The 19,334-nt window shown below is 42.5% G+C and overlaps 1 protein-coding gene across 3 annotated transcripts in view; it reads left to right on the forward strand.

The window, feature by feature from the left end:
• The window catches only part of brat1 (BRCA1-associated ATM activator 1), a 104,636-nt gene that overhangs the window by 64,105 nt on the left and 21,197 nt on the right, over positions 1-19,334 (forward strand). The window contains exons 15-18 of one of the 3 annotated variants that reach the window (XM_059653882.1): positions 4,555-4,875; positions 8,583-8,665; positions 13,707-13,769; positions 17,435-17,607. In XM_059653882.1, coding sequence (XP_059509865.1) covers positions 4,555-4,875; positions 8,583-8,665; positions 13,707-13,769; positions 17,435-17,607 — 640 coding nt within the window. Of the gene's footprint in view, positions 1-4,554; positions 4,876-8,582; positions 8,666-9,552; positions 13,565-13,706; positions 13,770-17,434; positions 17,608-19,334 lie in introns of those variants that run through there. The other 2 variants (XM_059653883.1, XM_059653884.1) reach the window with 2 other exon arrangements.

Below are 19,334 nucleotides of genomic sequence, written 5' to 3' on the forward strand. Positions count from 1 at the left end.
TGAGGCTGCATTGCTAACCACTGAGCCACCGTGCCTCCCCACTGCAGAGGCTACAGGCCCTGACAACATTCAGGCAATAGTACCAAAGACGAGCTGCAGAACTTGCCGCTCCCCTGGCTAATCTGTTCCAATACAGTTACAAACACTGGTATCTACCCGACAGTATGAAAAATTGCTCAAGTACATACTTTACATAAAAAGCAGGACAAATCCAACCCAGCCTGTTACCTTCCCTTCCGTGTACTATCAATCGTCAACAAAGTGATGGAGGGTGTCATCAATAACGCTATCAAGCAGCACCTGACCAGCAATAACCTATTTAGTGACGCCCAGTTTGGATTCTGCTAGGGCCACTCAGCTGCTGACTTCATTATACCCTTTGTTCAAATATGGACAAAAAAATAGTGCATGCCAGAGGTGAGGTGAGAATGCCAGCTCTTGACAGCATTCAGTCGAGAGTGGCATCAAGGTACTCCGGCAAAACTGGGATTAATAGGTATTTTCAGTGTTGGAGTCATACCTGACACATAAGATGATTGTGGTTGTGAGAGGTCAGCTTTCTTTCCTGGACATCTCTGCAAGAGTTCCTCAGAATAGTGTCCTCAGCCCAGCCATCTCTAGGGGCTTCATCACTGATGTTCCCTCCATCATAAGGTCAGAGGTGGCAATGTGCAATCATTGGCGCACAGTGTTCAGCACCATTTGTGACTCCTCAGATACTGAAGCAGTCCACATTCCAATGCAACAACATCTGGACAATATTTCGGCTTGGGCTGACAAGTGACAAGTCACTTTCACACCACACAAACGCCAGGCTGTGATCATCACAAATAAGAGACAATCTAATCACCATTCCTTGGAATTTGGCAGTATTACCATTGCAGAATCCCCCACTACCAACATCCCGGGGATTATCATCGACCAGAAACTGAACTGACTCCCCACATAAATGCAGTGGCAACAAGAGAAGGTCAGAAGCTAGGAATAATGTGGCAAGTAACTCACTCCACACTTGCCTGGATGAGTGCAACCCCAACAGCGCCCAAGAAGCTGGACACCATCCAGGACAAAGCAGCCCGCTTGATTGGCACTGCATCCACTCCCTCCACCACCAACATTCAGTAGCAGCAGTGTGTACTATCTACAAGATACACTGCAGAAGTTTACCAAAGATCTTCAGACAGCACCTTCCAAACCCATGACCATTTCTATCTTGAAGGACAAGAGCAGCAGATATATGGGGACACAACCACCTTCAAGTTCCCCGCCAAGCCATTCATCATCCTGACTTGCAAATATATCACCTTTCCTTTATTGTTGCTGGGTCAAAACCCTGGAATTCCTTCCCTCACCACATTGTAGGTTAACCTACTGAAGGTGGACTGCAGCAGTTCAAGAAGTCTGCTCACTACCACCTTCTCAAGTGCCACTAGGGATGAGCAAGAAATGCTGGCCAGTCAGCGATGCCCACACAGATGAATAGAAAAATATTTATATAGCAACTTTATTGGTGTGGGTTAGCTCAAATTTGCTGGGTGGCTGGTTTGTGATGCAGTGTGATGGAACAGCGTGAGTTCAATTTCTGCACTGGCTGAGATTACCATGAAGGTCCTGCCTTCCCAACCTCGAACCTCATCTGAGATGTGGTAACCCTCAGGTTAAGCCACAATCAGTTGTTCTCTCTGCTGAGAGAGCAGCCCTTTTGCCCTCAGACAGTGGCAACTACTAATGTAGTAAAATATTCCAAGTGCTAAAAGCAAGAGATATCCAGGCAGGTGAATGGTAGTTTGGCCAAAGAAGTAGATTTTAAGAAGGGTCCTAAAAGAGGGAAGGGAGATTGGAAGGTGTTGGGATAAAGATAGTTGTAGAGGCCTACAGCACAGAAAAAGGTCCTTTGGTTCACCTAATTATTCTGGTCCTATTTTCCAGTACTTGGCCCATAGTATTGTATGTCTTGGATTGCAACTGCGCATCTAAATGCTTCTTCAATGTTACAAGGGTTTCTGCCTCTACCATCCTTACAGGCAGCTCATTCCAGACTCCCACCAACATTTGGGTGAAGAAGCTTTTCCTCATACCTCCTCTAAACCTTCTGCTCCTTACCTTTAAAACTATATCCCTTGGACATTGATCTCTCCATCAAGGGGAAAGTTTTCTTCCAGTCTATCCTATTTGGACCCTTCATTAATTTTTACATCTCAATCATGTTCCCACTTAATCTCCTCTGCCCCAAGGAAAATAACCTCAGTCTGTCCAATCTCTCTTTATAACCTCCAGCCCAGGAAACATTCTGATAAATCTCTTCAGCTCCATTTCCAGTGATATCACATCCCTCCTATAATGTGGATTGCAGAACTGCATGCCATACTCTACTGTGTTTTATACAATCATGTGGATCACCCTGCTTTTAAACTGACTGTGTCTTGACTAATAAAGGCAAATATACCATGTGCTTTCTTAAACACTCTATCCACATGCCCGGATACCCTAAGAGATCTGTGTACATGCACATAAAGGTTCCTGTGGTTCTTGGTGCTTCCTAGGGTCCTATCATTTATCATGTATTCCTTTGCCTTGTTTATCCTATCCAAGTGCATCAGCTCACACTTGTTTAGATTTAATTTGATTTGCCACTAATTAGTCTACTTGACCAGCTCATCTATAACCTCCTGTAATCTAAGGCTAGCATCCTCACTGTTTACCACCTGGCCAATTTTTGTACTGTGTGCAGACTTACTGATCAAATTGCATACATTCAAGTCTAAATCATTTACATAAATTACCAACAGCAAGAATCCTAACACTGACCCCTGAGGGAGGCCACCGGACAGACGACCTGATTCAAATCTTAGGCACAGTTGAAGTGTGCAACTCATGAGAACCAATGGAATAACTCTGCAGAGGCCAGTATCCTGTCACCAAGTTATCCTTTATTTACACATGAACAGACCTTGACCATAGTACTGCCTCTTCAATGCCAGAACCTTGGACAATCCTCTTTTTATCTGAAGGCCAGGGCTCCCCTGACAAGACCATATTAACAGCCCCATTCAGCGAACTCATATTGTCTTCCTGTCGTTGCATGTGGGGTCGTCCTGTAAGTAAATAACGTAGGTGCAGGAGTAGGCTATTTGGCTCTTAGAGTCTGCACCACAATTTAATATGATCATGGCTGATCATGTAATTTCAGTATCCTACTCCCACTTTCTCTCCATACCCCTTGATCTATTTAGACGCAAGGGCTACTTCCAACTCTTTCTTGAATATATCTAACAAACTAGCTTGAACAGCTTCCTGTGGTAGAGAATTCTGCAGGTTCACAATTCCCTGAGTGACAAAATTCTTCCTCACCTCAGTCCTGAATGACTTACCCCTAATTCTTAGACTGTGATCCCTAGTTCTGGACTTACCCAACATTGGGAACATTCTTCCCACATATGTCTTGTGAACTGTGACAACTTAATATCTAATGAGGCTGTACATTGTTTTTTCAAGCCTTCCTTCAAAGTTTGGACAGTTTTTGGATGATGGCTGGTGTGGAACTGTCCTTGTTTGTTGGATTCCATTTGACTTTGGGAAATACCCAAACTCCCTGCTGGTAAATAATGGCCTGTAACCTGTGGGCAACACTTCCAGGTGTATTAAAAAATATGCACAGTTTTTCTATCATCCTAGTGTTTGACAAATAGACTCTGTGTTTGTCCAACACTTTGAGTGGGTGTCTACAATGATTCAGAACATTGAGCCATGAAAGTGCAAAGTCGATGTGCAATGGAGTCCAAGATTTACCAAGCCATTCCCACAGATGTGAAGGAGTTGCTGGTGGTAATTTTACATCTCTGTTGGCACTGTCTCTGTCCCACTGGTTATCAGACATTACGTCTTACCAACATTTTCATTTTGGAGACTACTGGGTGGCTCTGGTGAAGTTCAGCCAGTATTTGGCAGCAACGTTTGCTCAGTACAATCACTCTTGTTCCCCATAACAAGTTGTGGGGCTTCAGGCAGCATTCAGTAGTGGGCTGTAATACTAACTGTTTATAATTACAAGTTAGAACACTATCTGGGAGGCCAACTAATGAATGCGGATGCATTGAGCCACCTCCATTAGCAGATACAACACCAGTGGTTCCCCCAATGGAAGAGTCCGTAATAGAATTAAATTTTCTGGACACGCTCCCAGTCACAGCTGACAATATCAGACTTTGAATGCTGAAAGATCCAGTCCTGTCAAAACTGAAACAACTGGTGACTCAACTACTGTCTCCAGAGACAGTTCTCACTGTACCAGAATCTCATTTTGACTTTTTAATACTATTCATTCATGTGATTCATGGAAGAAAAATGAAGATTAATTCACATGTAGGTCATTAAATGGTATTATTAGATATATGCGTGCTGGAGTTTTTTCAGGTTTGCAGTAAATGTATGCATGAAGAGGCTTAGAACTTGTTTAAACTTAAATTTTGTATTAATTGTTTGTCACCTTGAACTTTAAGAACAAATGAATGTCATAAGTTATATTGTTTTCACACACTTTATTTTGTTTTCTAGGTCAATATTCTCTCCTATTTATTGCATATTTTGAACCAGGATACTGAAGGCTTTCCCAGGAGGGCTGCAATTAAAGTGCTTGCTGATTGGCTGAAAAACAGCCACATCCTGAGTTCCGGTGAATTGGAGAATTTTATTCCTATTATTTTGAAAATAGGAAGCAATGATTTGGATTGGGAAGTCAAAGTCCATACCCTGGAATTGGCAGAAGCTTTCATTGACCGTTCAGTTTCCAACTTATCCATTAGCCCATGTGCAGTTTTGATGTCAAATAGCACCGGTTCTACACAAGTGAATGTCTTTCTGCAGACCCTCTGTGAGGTTGGAATTTTTACTACTTTATTTCATGCTTTATGGGATTGTGACAGACCTGTAGCTCAGAAAGCATGTGAGATCCTAATTAAACTGAAAACAATTGCTTCAGGTGCTGACAATGTAGAAATTCTCAAATCAAATGGACAAAAACCAAGCAGAGAAAGTTTTAGCAATTGGCTTTCCTACAGTAACTTAAATTTGCAAAATGTCAATGACATCATGGAGATTTTGATAGTTCTGGACTTGGAAATCCAACATCAACAGCTTGTTCGTAGCAGTGATTACATTGAGAGCAGTCTTCAATCTCTATTAAAGGACATATTGGCAGCAGCTGAAAATTCTGAAGATGGTGGCGCAGACTGTTACTAACATGGTGGCTATTGTCTAGTGAATGATACCCTCAAAATCCTGGTATTAATTTTTATTATAATGTCACATGTGGGAAATGTGCCAATTATTTGATAAACCAGCAGCAAGTTTTCATGGGTTTAAATAAAGACAAATATTTATTTACGCATTAACTCTGAAAATCTAGTGCTACATTATTCACTTGGCAAATACATATATGCTCAGACAAATGCTGTTTAAGAGAATAGAGCATTTTTACAAGTCACAAAAAAAGGGTAGTTTGGAATTTTTGTGCTTGACTTAGTTCATGGAAAAGCATGTTTTGCAGGCCCAGTGAAGAAGGCACTTTTACTCCTAATGAGTTCATTAGCTGGAGTCATATCAGAATCACCTTTTTAATTAGGAGCTTTCTGGAGGCTTGAAGGAGTCTGTGCAGAAATTGCAAGTCATTTGACCCATGTTAGCATCCTTTTACAGTCCGTTTTTAAAAGAGCTGGCAGTTCCATACTGAATACAGTCCATGTTTAAAACTATGACTATGACCTGCCTTAACTCGGCATAACATTTGACTACGTGAGTAAAGTTTTGCATGAACCAGTGCAGAAACAGGAATTTAAAAATGTAATTGCTTTTTTCATATTGAATCATAGAATCTCCACCGTGCGAAAACAGGCCCTTTGGCCCAGCAAGTCCACACCAACCCTTGGAGCATCCTGCCCAGACCCATACCCCTATAACACACCAAATCCACACATTCCAGAACACGATGGGCAATTTAGCATTGCTATTCCACCTAGCCTACGCATCTTTGGACCGTGGGAGTAAACTGGAGCACCTGGATGAAACCCACGCAGATGTGGGGAGAATGTGCAAACTTCACACAGACAGTTAGAACATAGAACAGTACAGCACAGAACAGGCCCTTCAGCCCACAATGTTGTGCCGACCATTGATCCTCATGTATGCACCCTCAAATTTCTGTGACCATATGCATGTCCAGCAGTCTCTTAAATGACCCCAATGACCTTGCTTCCACAACTGCTGCTGGCAACGCATTCCATGCTCTCTCAACTCTCTGCGTAAAGAACCCGCCTCTGACATCCCCTGTATACTTTCCACCAACCAGCTTAAAACTATGACCCCTCGTGCTAGCCATTTCTGCCCTGGGAAATAGTCTCTGGCTATCAACTCTATCTTTGCCTCTCATTATCTTGTATACCTCAATTAGGTCCCCTCTCCTCCTCCTCTTCTCCAATGAAAAGAGACCGAGCTCAGTCAACCTCTCTTCATAAGATAAGCCCTCCAGTCCAGGCAGCATCCTGGTAAACCTCCTCTGAACCCTCTCCAAAGCATCCACCTCTTTCCTATAATAGGGCGCCCAGAACTGGACGCAGTATTCCAAGTGCGGTCTAACCAAAGTTTTATAGAGCTGCAACAAGATCTCATGACTCTTAAACTCAATCCCCCTGTTAATGAAAGCCAAAACACCATATGCTTTCTTAACAACCCTGTCCACTTGGGTGGCCATTTTAAGGGATCTATGTATCTGCACACCAAGATCCCTCTGTTCCTCCACGCTGCCAAGAATCCTATCCTTAATCCTGTACTCAGCTTTCAAATTCGACCTTCCAAAATGCATCACCTCGCATTTATCCAGGTTGAACTCCATCTGCCACCTCTCAGCCCATCTCTGCATCCTGTCAATGTCCCGCTGCAGCCTACAACAGCCCTCTACACTGTCAACGACACCTCCGACCTTTGTCCGAGGCTGGAATCGAACTCAGGTCCCTGGCGCTGTGAGGTAGCAGTGCGAGTCACTGTGTCATCCCCATTTACTAAAAAGCATTCCGTAATATGTTTGTGAATGATGACCTGGCACAGTTCTCCACCCCAGGTGAGAAGGGTTTTACTGCCAATTATTAACAAGTATATAGTCCATCATCTGCAAATAAACTGATTTTAAATAACTGAAAATTACTTCTAAAACTGTGCTGAACCATTTAATAGTTTCCAGTTTAATATTATTTTTAAAGTATAAGTATATTTTAACTATTGGCTTTTCCTTAAATTGAATCTTAATTTGTAATGTTTTCTCAAAGGCATTTTTAGAAAGAATTAAGCACAGTTGTAAACTGTGATCATTGAAGGAACAGGGGTATGGCCAATTCTGAAGATTGGCACAGTTTCCGTGTGAATCTCCGCTGGACACGCTCCAGGGCCAGTATGTCCTTCCTGAGGTGAGGGGCCCAAAATTGGACACAGTATCCTAAATGGGACTTAACTAGAGCTTTATAAAGTCTCAGAAGCACATCACTGCTTTTATATTCCAACCCTCTTGAGATAAACGACAATATTACATTCGCTTTCTTAATCACGGGCTCTACCTGCAAGTTAACTTTTAGAGAATTCTGGACCAGCACTCCCAGATCCCTTTGAGCAGGCATGTTTTTCAGAGATACTTAGAAAACTGGATCAAAAGTTGAAGGGCCCACCTTTGACATGCAAGTTTCCGGTTGTCACTTGGTCGGTTTCTGCTTTGGACAGTCATGTTCAACACCACGCAATTTTTGAATGGTATTGATGTTCACACAGATCTTTATAATATATGTAACATAGTACCACTTATAGAAATTCATTAGGTTGGAGTTATGCCATTTTGGTGTAGTCATTGTGAAACAGATTGTTAGTGTTTAGAAACCAAACGAAGATTTATGAACTAACATTCCCAGTCAACTCTAATGAAGAAGATCCTAGTAACTGATCAATTTAATAACCATAAACAAAAAATAGAAATTGCTGGAAAAGCTCAGCAGGTCTGCTAGCATCTGTGGAGGGAAATCAAAGTTAATAGTTGGGTTTTGGTGACCATTCCTCAGAACTTTAATAACCATAAGATGGAACATCTGTTGCTTTTCACATTTTAAATAGATGCTTTAATACACGTTGAGATTTGTATTACTTTCTACCAAGGTTTAAAGTTAATTTTTAGTTCTGCAATGCACTCCAATTAAGGAGAAGCATGTATCTAAACTAGTTCATGTACTCGGAATTAAGGAATTGAACAGAGAACATATCCTTCTCCCAAAGAAATACATTGTATCAAGTTTGCTCTTAATGACACCTTGTACTTGAATAGATTGCCAAAGATTATTTCATAAGAATCCTTGCAAAATTCCATCATGTAAAAATTAAAAATCCTGAATTTTTTATTCTGAATAATATACTTCGCAATTATGTAAATATTTCATTGCAAATATATTAAACCAGAAAGAAAAGGTAAAATACACTCATGTTTCAGCACTTGAATTAGTGTCCAGAATTCCTATCGATAAAGGATTTCTGAATCTGTTCTTCCACACTAACAGGGACATCAGCGATCTCTGGTTCATGCTCAGTTACATTGGCAAGGAGCAAGAAACTTGTCAGCCCAGGTGTTCGGAAACAAAAGGTAAGGTCAGTGGACATGGTAGCTTGAGAGGCTTTCACTAATTCTTTCAATGCTCCCATAGAGGAGTTGCCAATCCTCTCTCTAAAATGTATCAACACACAGGGATGAAATCCCTCTAACTCAAAATGGTGATGTAGCAGTCATCTGTTTTCCATTCTGCCTGATTTTCTTTTGCATATTGGACAGTGTGTAAAATTTGGAATTACCTGCTTTTCTGTGACAGCCCACGATGAATTTCATCCTTTTGCATCTGAGTGTATTTTTGTTACTATATTTAACGTAACATTTTCCCTTCATTGAGGGTTTTATGACAAGGATCAGAAGATAGGCAACCAACTTTCCGCCTTCCTGTTTAAAACTTGCAAACCAAATCATCTATGGAGTTCTTGTGGACGATTGTTTGGACATATGGTTTTATATGAAACTTGCTGATGCATGCATTGTCACTTCGTAGGAAAATTTTGTTCCACTTATATTAATTGCAACCTCTCATCACCCATTTTTCCCAAACCAGCTGCAGTCCCACTTGTTTTTGAGTGCACCTTGGAAAATAACACACACAAACACAAATATATGCATACATATACACACACACACATGTATAGAGATGCACATGCATGTATATGTGCACACACCCTCCCCTACTCACCTTCGTATAGACTCTTTCACACACGTACCACATACACTCACCCCCATACACTTCCAAAAGCCATACTAGCCTGGGCCTTCAAAATCTTTTTAGCTATTAAGCTGCTAAACCCATCGTTCACCTCCAATTTTATACTGCAGTCACACTGACCATTCTGCATGTTACACATCTTTGCACCCTGAAATTCAAACGGTATATCTGTTACACAAGTAGTTGTTTCTTTTTCTTTATTTCACAGGATACAGTCCTTGCCAGCAAAGGCAACAAAAGGAAAGGTCACAAGTGATTGCAGCTGTGACGTACTCCCTGATTAGTAATACAACTCCTCCACCTCTTGTACCTTCCTCTCTATCACATCTAAAACAACAAAACCCTGGAACAATGAGCAGCCAGTCTTGTCCCTGTCTCAACCAAATCTCTGTAACGGCTGCAATGTCGTAGTCCCAATTACTGATCCAGGCTCTAAGCTCATCTGCCTTACCTCTAATAGCTGTGCATTCATCTGTCCTATCTTTCTGTTTCTTGCCTTACTAGCATGTGGCACTGTTAGTAATCTTTTCAGCCTCTTTCCTAATTCCCTGTACTCATTCTGCAGGACCTCACCCCTCTTTCTACTTATGTTGTACACAATGTGCACAATGACCCCTGGCTGCTCACCCTACCCCTTAAGCATTTCAAGCAGCTGCTCAGAGGCATCCTTGACCCTGGCACCAGGGAGACAACACAGCATCCTGGGGTTCTGAACACAGCCACAGAAATGCATACCTGTGTTTCTTACTGACGAGTCTCCTACCATTATGCACGCTTAAACTTTGCCGGTCCTTGTTCTACAATAGAGCCAGTTGTGATGTTGTAAGCCTGGCTGCTGCTGTTAATCTCCTCTGAGAGGCTATGCTCCTAACAGTCCAAAATGTATACCTGTTGGAGAGGGAAATAGCCACAATAAACTCCTGCATTATCTGCCTGCCTTTTCTGGCAGTCACCCATCTACCTGGCTTTATGGTGTGACCATCTCCCTGTAACTAGTGTCTATCACTCTCATCTGCCCCCATGTGCTCCTCTGTATCCAACTGCACAATGTGATATGTGAGGAGCTAGAGCTGATCGCACTTCCTGTAGGGACAGCAGAATGCTTCCTAATCTTCGCAAGATCAGCACACCACTACCCTAGCTTCCGTCTCTGCTCCTTTACACTAAGAAAGATAAAATATATCCTACCTTGCCATTACCTTGTTCGCCTTCCTGAAGCCCAGTATTCACCTAAGCCTGAACTTTTACAAACCTGCAGCACTTCCACCACACAGCAGCCCCTCTCCAACTATTTTGTTGGTAATTTTCAATTAACTAGTTACTTAAATTACAATGCAATCTTTACAACAAACCAGGTACCTTCTGGGCTACAACAAACATCCTAATAGCCTCTCTCTCCCCTTCTCCCTCTTTCCCCTTGCCCTTTTTTTTGTTAGCGGAGGAGGAAAGAATGGAAACACTACTGTAATGTAATGTTTGGGGATTACCGTTCCTTGACTCAGGTTTCCTCCTCAAACTGCTACCCAGTCATGGTAACTAAGCGAACCTCATCCAGAATGTTCCTCAACAAAGTCTCTCTGCCACCCATCTCTGGATACTGTTCTGCTTATCACCGAGAGGGATTTTTCTTCACTTGCTGTCCACTCGTGATGACTAAGCTGCCTTTGCCCAGAATGCTCCTCAGTAAAGTCTCTCTGCTGAACTCTTTGTAACTAAGATGGCAATGTAAGTGGTGACGAATAAACTTTTCATAGTATTCGTTTCAGTACATATTATGTACTGAATGATAGAGCTAAACAATCCCACAACCAACAGTTCAGATGTAAACTCTGCAATCCTACCACATCTAGCTATGAATGGTGGTGAACAATTAAACAGCTCACTGGAGGAGGAGGCTTCATAAATATCTCCATCCTCAATAATGGAAGAGCCACGCAGTGCAAAAGATAAAGCTGAAGCATTTGTAGTAATCCTCAGCCAGAAGTGCTAATTGGATGATCCATCTCAGCGTCTTCCAGTGATTCCCAGCATTACAGATACCAATCTTCAGCCAAATCAATTCATTCCATGTTATATCAAAAAATGGTTGAAGGCACTGGATACTGCAAAGGCTATGGGGCCTGATTACATTCTAGCAATAGTACTACAAATTGCAAACATCCTGCACCTCTAGTCAAGCTCTTCCAGTACAGTTGCAACACTGGCACCTACCCGACCATGTGGAAAATTGTCCAGGTATGTCTTTTATGTAAAAAGTAAACCAAATCCAACCCGACTAATTACCATCCTATAATCTACTCACAATCATCATTGAAGTGATGGAAGGTATCATTAACAGTGCTATCAAGCAGCATTTGCAGAGCAAGAGCTTGCTCAGTGACTCCTGGTTTGGGTTCTGCCAGGGCCACTCAGCTCCTGACATCATTACAGACTTAGTTTAAACATAGATGAAAGAGCTGAATTCTAGAGGTTAGGTGAGAGTGACAACCCTTGACATCAAAGCTACATTTGACTGAGTCTGGCATCAAGAAGCCCTAGCTGAATTCAATGGGAATCAGGGCAAACTGCTGTTTGCAATCATAACTGACACGTAGGAAGGTGTTCATGGCTGTTAGAGGTCAGTCATCTCAGCTCCAGGACATCTCTGCAGGAGTTCCTGTGGGTAGTGTCCTCAGCCCAACCATCTTCAGCTGCTTCATCAATGACCCTGCTTTTATCGTAAGATCAGAAGTCGGGATGTTCATTGAAGATTTTATACAATGTTCAGCAGTATTGATGACTCCTTAGATACTGAAACAGCTTATGTACAAATGCACCTAGATCTGGGCAATATCCAAGCTTAAGCTGACAAATAGCAAGTAATGTTTGTGCCACACAAATGCCCGGCAATGACCATCTCCAATAAGAGATAATCTAACCACTGTCACTTAACATTCAGTGGTGTTACCATCACTGAATCCCCCACTATCAACATCCTTAGGGTTACCATTGACCAGAAAATCAGCTGGACTCACCACATAAACACAGTGGCCACAAAAGCAGCTGAGAGGCTAGGAATAATGTGGGAAGTAACTCACCTCCTGACTCCCCATAACTGTCCACCCTCAACAAGACACAAGACAGGAGTGTGATGGAATACTCCCCATTTATGTGGATGAGTGCAGCCCCAACAACATTCAAGAAGCTTGCACCATCCAGGACAAAGCAGTCTGTTTGATTGGTACCACATCCACAAGCATTGACTCCCCTCACCATCAATGCTCAGTAGCAGTAGTGTGTACTATCTACAAGATGCAGTGCAGAAATTCACCAAAAATCCTTAGACAGCACCTTCCAAACCCACAGCCACTTTTGTCTTGAAGGACAAAGGTACATGGGAAACATGGGCAAATACATGGGAGCGCCACCACCTACAAGTTACCCTCCAAGCCACTTGCCACCTAACTTGGAAATACATTGCTGTTCCTTCAGTATTGCTGGGTCAAAATCCTGGAATTCCTGCCCTAAGGACATTGTGGGTCAACAAACAGCAGTTCAGGAAGGCAACTCCCACCACCTTCTCAAGAGCAACTGGGTTCATCCAATAAATCCTGGCCAGTCAGTGATGTTCACATCTCGTGAATGAATAAAAAAAACTTATCACTCACTGACATGTTCCATATTTCTCACTGCATCACTTATTTTCTACAGAATTTTTACTTTAATAGTCTAATATACTGCCTACTGAGCTGGACACTGATATATCCAAAGTCACACAACAGCAGGGTATATAGTCTAACAGGCTTATTTGAAAGGACAAGCTTTCTCAGAGCTGCTCCTTGAGTGGTTCACCTGATGAAGGAGCAGTGCACCAAAAGCTTTTGATTTCAAACAAACCTGTTAGACTATAACCTAGTGTCATGTGACTTCTGACCGCCCAGCCCAGTCCAACATCAGCACCTCCAGATCATTGATATGTCCCACATCCCCCACAGTATCGTTTCTATCAAAGCCTCTGACATACCTCATACTCCAGGACACATGGTCTCCATTCTGAAAAGTGTTCCGTACAGAAAGCAAATTATGAAAAATGTGATGTAACAATTCACAATTGATAATGACCTCAACTCATGTCAATGTGGTAACCTTTTAAATTGTGATAGGTTCCGGAATGCAACCATCAAGAACTGTGCTTTGTTTAATGACTTTTGTTTCACTAATAATAAAAAGTAACACTCATATACTGGAGGCCAGCTGTATGTATCATGATTTTTAGAAATTTATTTACGTAAAAGGCTGTTATAAAATAGTTTGCTTTTCAACAAACAGTGATAGGAATCAAATATTATCTAAGGCCATTGGGATGTATTTCATTTCATGCAGCTGGTGTCTGCAAACGCTGATGTTCCTCTTACTCTGCAAGTGGATGTTCACATCTTTAGAAAGGTATTCTGTTCTACCTTGTATTTAACTTTTGAAATAAAACATTAACATGTTTGTGAAATAGTGGAGCTTGTTGTAGAGCAAGCAACATATCGGAAATTAATACTGGGCAGTAGTCAATAAAGCAATATGATGGTACATGGAACCTGGGCTCCTTTGACAATGATGTGGGAGAAAAGTTCCAAACAACAACCATCTCCTGTGTTCTCACCAAGCTCATAGTCACTATCTAGAACTACTCTAACTTAATTCCTTGCTTTCCTCAATAGTCTCACCTTCATTTTTGATGAGCAGCACGAAAGTCCGAGAACCAAGAACTCAGTGTCATTTTAAACGCTCTCACTGGAGTTTGGGATCTTATAATGGCCTAGATTTTATAACAGTTTTGATGATAGACATGTCAATGTTTAAACTCATTTCTGCCCTATAACTGAAAGAGTTGTTCAGTTAGGCCCACTAGCCGATAAAGACTCCTTTCAAGGATATACCCATCTCCCTTTTGAATGTTATTATCGAATCTACTTCCACTGTCTTTTTCAGGAAGTGCCTCCCAGATTATAAAATAATAAAATAATATCCCCTCAACTTCCATTTTCGTTCTGCCAATTCTCTTCATTATGTGACCTCTGTTTATTGATTTGTCACATAAAGGAAGCAATATTGGGACTGATTTTAACTTTGTGTAAGTGAATGAGCTTTAATCTCGTCACGTGGTGGAAGTGACCAGTCACTTATCTGGGCACTGATGGTCCTTTACATTTTAGTGGAGAATTCTCTGAACCAAGAACCCTGGGGACCCTGCCCCCCCCGAGACCTGCCAGCCAATCAGAGACTGGCAGCAATGTTTGATCAGTAGCACCATTGGGAAATCAATAGTCAGTAATGCCCCAACCCAAGGTCAAGCATTGCTGAGTGAGCCAAGCCACAGGGAAGTATTGGGATTTGTTATTCTTGTCATGGAGGAAGGGGAAATGAGCTCATATCAATTGTTGGGGAAGTGCTTCCAAGCAGAAGTTTGGCTTCACCACCCCCCCGCCCCCAATATTCCCACTGCCTTCCTGGTGCCAGCTTTCTCAATTGGCCATTGAGTGCCTGACAATGAAGGAACCTACATGCACCCACGCCCATGCACACACACTTTTCTGCTCGGGCTTTCTTCATGATAGGTTCCACATTCTGGTAAGTGGGATTCAGACCTAAAGCAAGCATTAATTGCCCACTTTAGGATCTCAGTTATCTGAAAAGGCCATTCACAAGCCTTCCATAGCAGAGATGGGAAGGTAGCCAACCATCACCTTCCTTCCCAATTAAACACTTTCCTCATCATCAAAGTCTTTTCCCTTGGGTCTGTGAGTTCAAAACTAGGGGCCTTATTTTTAAGGTGAGATGAGAAAGATTTAAAAGGGACTCGAGGGGCAACTTCTTCACCCAGAAGTTGATTTGAATGTGGAATGAACTGCCAAAGGAAGTAGTAGATGCTGGTGCAGTTACATTTAAAAGATATTTGGACGGGTATGTGAATAGGAAAGGTTTGGAGGGATATAGGGCAAACGCATTCAGGTGGGACTAGTTTAGTTCAAGAAACTTGGTTGGGACAGACAGGTTGGACTGACCGGTCTGTTTTTGTGCTGTATGACTCTATGACTGTAACTCTTGCCTTGACAAAGTTCCAGTCCAAACTTTTTTTAACAGCCATATTATTAAAGATTTGTAAGTGCACAGCCTCAGCCGTCTCTGATCCTGCATCCTTTTGTACGTGCAGCATCCAGTTCAATTCACTGTTCTTCATTCTTCTGATAAAAATGTATGAGTTCACATTTCAAATTTCAATTGCCAGACCCCAGCCCATTTTACTAACCTGAGACCTTCCAATCTCTGCAACTTTCCTCTCCACTGTTCACCGCATTTCCAAGGTTTGTTTTCTACATATTTCGATTAAGAACAAAGAAAATTACCACAGGAACAGACCCTTCGGCCATCCAAGCCTGCACCAATCTGGACCCTCTGTCAAAATCTGTCATCTATTTTCTAAGGGTATGTATCCCTTTGCTCCCTGCCTAGCCATGTACCTGCCCAGATGCATCTTAAAAGACACTATCGTGTCTGCGTCTACCACCTCCGCTGGCAATGCATTCCAGGCACCCACCACCCTCTGCGTAAAGAACTTTCAATGCATATCTCCCTAGTAATTGAGCCCCCAACTCTGGGAAAAAGCTTCTTGCTATCCACCTTGTCTATACCCCTCATGATTTTGTAGTCCACGATCAGGAACCCCCTCAAACTCCATCTTTCTAATGAAAATAATCCCAATCTACTCAACCTCTCTTCATAGCTAGCACCCTCCATACCAGGCAACATCCTGGTGAACCTCTTCTGCACCCTCTTCAAAGCATCCACATCCTTTTGGTAATGTGGTGACCAGAACTGTGTGCAGCACTCTAAATATGGCCAAACCAAAGTCTTATACAACTGTAACATGACCTGCCAACTCTTGTGCTCAATTTCCCGTCCGATGAAGGAAAGCAGGCCATATGCCTTTTTGACCACCCTATTGACCTGCGTTGTCACCTTCAGGGAACAATGGACCTGAACACCCGGATCTCTCTGAGCATCAGTTTTCCCCAGGACTTTTCCATTTACTGTATAGTTTGCTAGTGAATTAGATCTTCCAAAATGCATCACCTCGCAATTGCCCGGATTGAACTCCATCTGCTATTTATCTGCCCAACTTTCCAAGCTATCTACATTCTGCTGTAATTTCTGACAGTCCCCTTCACTATCTGCTACTCCACCAATCTTCGTGTCAGCTGCAAACTAGCTAATTAGACACCTACACCTTCCTCCAAATCATTTACATATATCACAAACAACAGTGGTCCCAGCACAGATCCCTGTTGAACACCCACTGGTCACAGATCTTCAATTTAAGAAACCTCCTTCCACTACTACTCTCTGTCTCCTGATGCCTAGCCAGTTTTTTTTATCGATCTAGCTGGCACGCCCTGGACCCCATGCGACTTCACTTTCTCCATCAGCCTGCCAGGCTTTATTGATATCCATGTATATGACATCCACAGCCTTTCACTCATCAATCAACTTTGCCACACCCTCAAAACATTCTATTAAGTTGGTAAGACATGACTTTCCCTGCACAAAACCATGTTGCCTATCACTGATAAGCCCATTTTCTTCAAAATGGGAGTAGATCCTATCCCTCAGTGTCTTCTCCCGCAGCTTCCCTACCACTGACTTCAGGTCCACCGGTCGATTATTACCTGGATTATCCGAACTACCCTTTGTAAGCAAGGGGACAAAATTAGCAATTCTCCAGTCTTCCGGGACCTCACGCGTGTTTAAGGATGCTGCAAAGATATCTGTCAAGGCCCCGGCTATTTCCGCTCTCGCTTCCCTCAATAACCTGGGATACATCCCATCCGGACCTGGGGACTTGTCCACCTTAATGCCTTTTGGACACTTCCTCCCTCCTTATGCCGACTTGACCTAGAGTAATCAAATATCTATTGTCCTTGCATTCCAAGTCCTCATTAATAATGTTTATCTGCTTAGGAATGAAAAGATTCAATAGCTGTATTTTGTCTGTATGGGCCTGCTGGAAATGACACAATTATTGTTCTCTGCTGGCTATTTTATCACTTACATATTGACAGATATTCCACAACAGCAGAAGTGCAAAGAAGAGAAGCAAACCCATTGCTCGATAATAAAGGGCTACCTCGATTTTCAGCTATTACAGTACAGCATATAGTGCCTGGAATCAGACAGGTGGTTCAGGAATTTCGAGAGGGTCTCCAAGAATTGGAGAAGGATTTGGACGCAACTGGTAAGAATTTACTTTGGTCAATGGTGACAGATGATGTGATTTATTATGAGACAAACTAATGCAGCAGTGAAGGAGTACAGCATTGGCTGAGGTATCAGTTTTATGATGAAGCATTAAACGGAGACCACACCTGGCCCTCCAAGTGTGTGTGAAAGTTGAGCGGAGGAATAGGACAATAATGATAGGGTAATCCATCATTGAAGGATCTGACGGACATTTCTGTTACAGTGACTCCAGGATGGTGTATTAATTTGGAGTGGCTGCTGGCTAGGGTGATCAGTTAGAGATTGTGGTTCACAATAGAAGTGATGATTTCAGTAAGTAACAGTGTGTATGTAAAGATTACCTGGTTAGTGGTGAGAAGGGACCTGTGTGGTCTTTCTTGAAGGCCCAGTCTGTCTGCATCACCACACGCTGCCTTCAAAGCAGCTGCGGCGGTGGGGGTGGCAGGGTGGGAGGTTGGTATGAGTGTGGGGGATGAAATTGTCACACATGTCTTGCTGGAATGTGCCTTTACAAAGGAAGTGTGGAGAAAGATGCAGTGATTCTTGTCAAGGTCCATTCAGGGCAGCTTCATGACACAAGACTCTGTGCTGTGCGATCTGTTCCCTAGGAAGCACACTGGGACAAACATCACTACACCTGGAGGACCATCAGCTCAGTGAAAGATGCTCTTTTGTCTACCCAAAACTTGTTGGTCTTCCAGAGCAAGGTGTTAACTTGACCGAATGTTGCAGACCGGCACATTCCAAGGTGCTGAGAGACAGATTAAAGTTTGGGGCAGATGCTGCTCAGGCATAGCGGGGAAAGATGAGGTAATTTCTGCCAAAGTTAAATGAGGGTCTATTCAGGTATGGAACCCTTGCAGTACCTCAGATATGTGTAAATATAATCCTTCACAAGTAAGACATGACTTTGGTTTCTTTGATAATAAAATATGAGGCTGGATGAACACAGCAGGCCAAGCAGCATCTCAGGAGCACAAAAGCTGACGTTTCGGGCCTAGACCCTTCATCAGAGAGGGGGATGGGGTGAGGGTTCTGGAATAAATAGGGAGAGAGGGGGAGGCGGACCGAAGATGGAGAGAAAAGAAGATAGGTGGAGAGAGTATAGGTGGGGAGGTAGGGAGGGGATAGGTCAGTCCAGGGAAGACCTTTGGTTTCTTTGTTGGATAGAGCCAAACTCCAACATTTGTTTTCTTCACATGCTACTGTACAGAACCAAACTGCATTTGTGATTATGTATGTATGAAAAGATATTTTTGGCAATGAAGTATGCTTTTGAAATAAAAGTATATATTTTTGAATAAAGTATATTTATGGGATTACAAAAAAAGGACTGAGTGGGATGAGGATTTCAGGAAGTTTCAGAAGATTTGAAAGGAACGGAGTCTGAGGATTATTGCCAGCGCAATGTGCTATTGACCATAGAAGGAGTAGAATTGAGGATTGAACTGCAAGGCTGGAAAGTAAGGATAGGAGGGTGGTCATCAGATTCCAGAGCATTGGTTTTGGGAAAGTTGGAACTTGCGTGAGCTGGACGGTCTACACCCGAAGAGGACCTGCTAGTGTAACTGGGGAGGGTTTAAACTAGATTATCAGGGGTTGGAAAGCTGAAGGTAAAGTCAGAAACTTAACAAGTGATTCTGAAAGACAGAAGAAGCAGAGGTTAAAAAATGCACAGCACCTAAAACTGGTAGTTTAATAGGTATCTATTTAAATGCAGAG

This window comes from Stegostoma tigrinum, chromosome 23 (assembly GCF_030684315.1).
Source record: "Stegostoma tigrinum isolate sSteTig4 chromosome 23, sSteTig4.hap1, whole genome shotgun sequence".
Classification (NCBI taxonomy): Eukaryota; Metazoa; Chordata; class Chondrichthyes; order Orectolobiformes; family Stegostomatidae; genus Stegostoma; species Stegostoma tigrinum.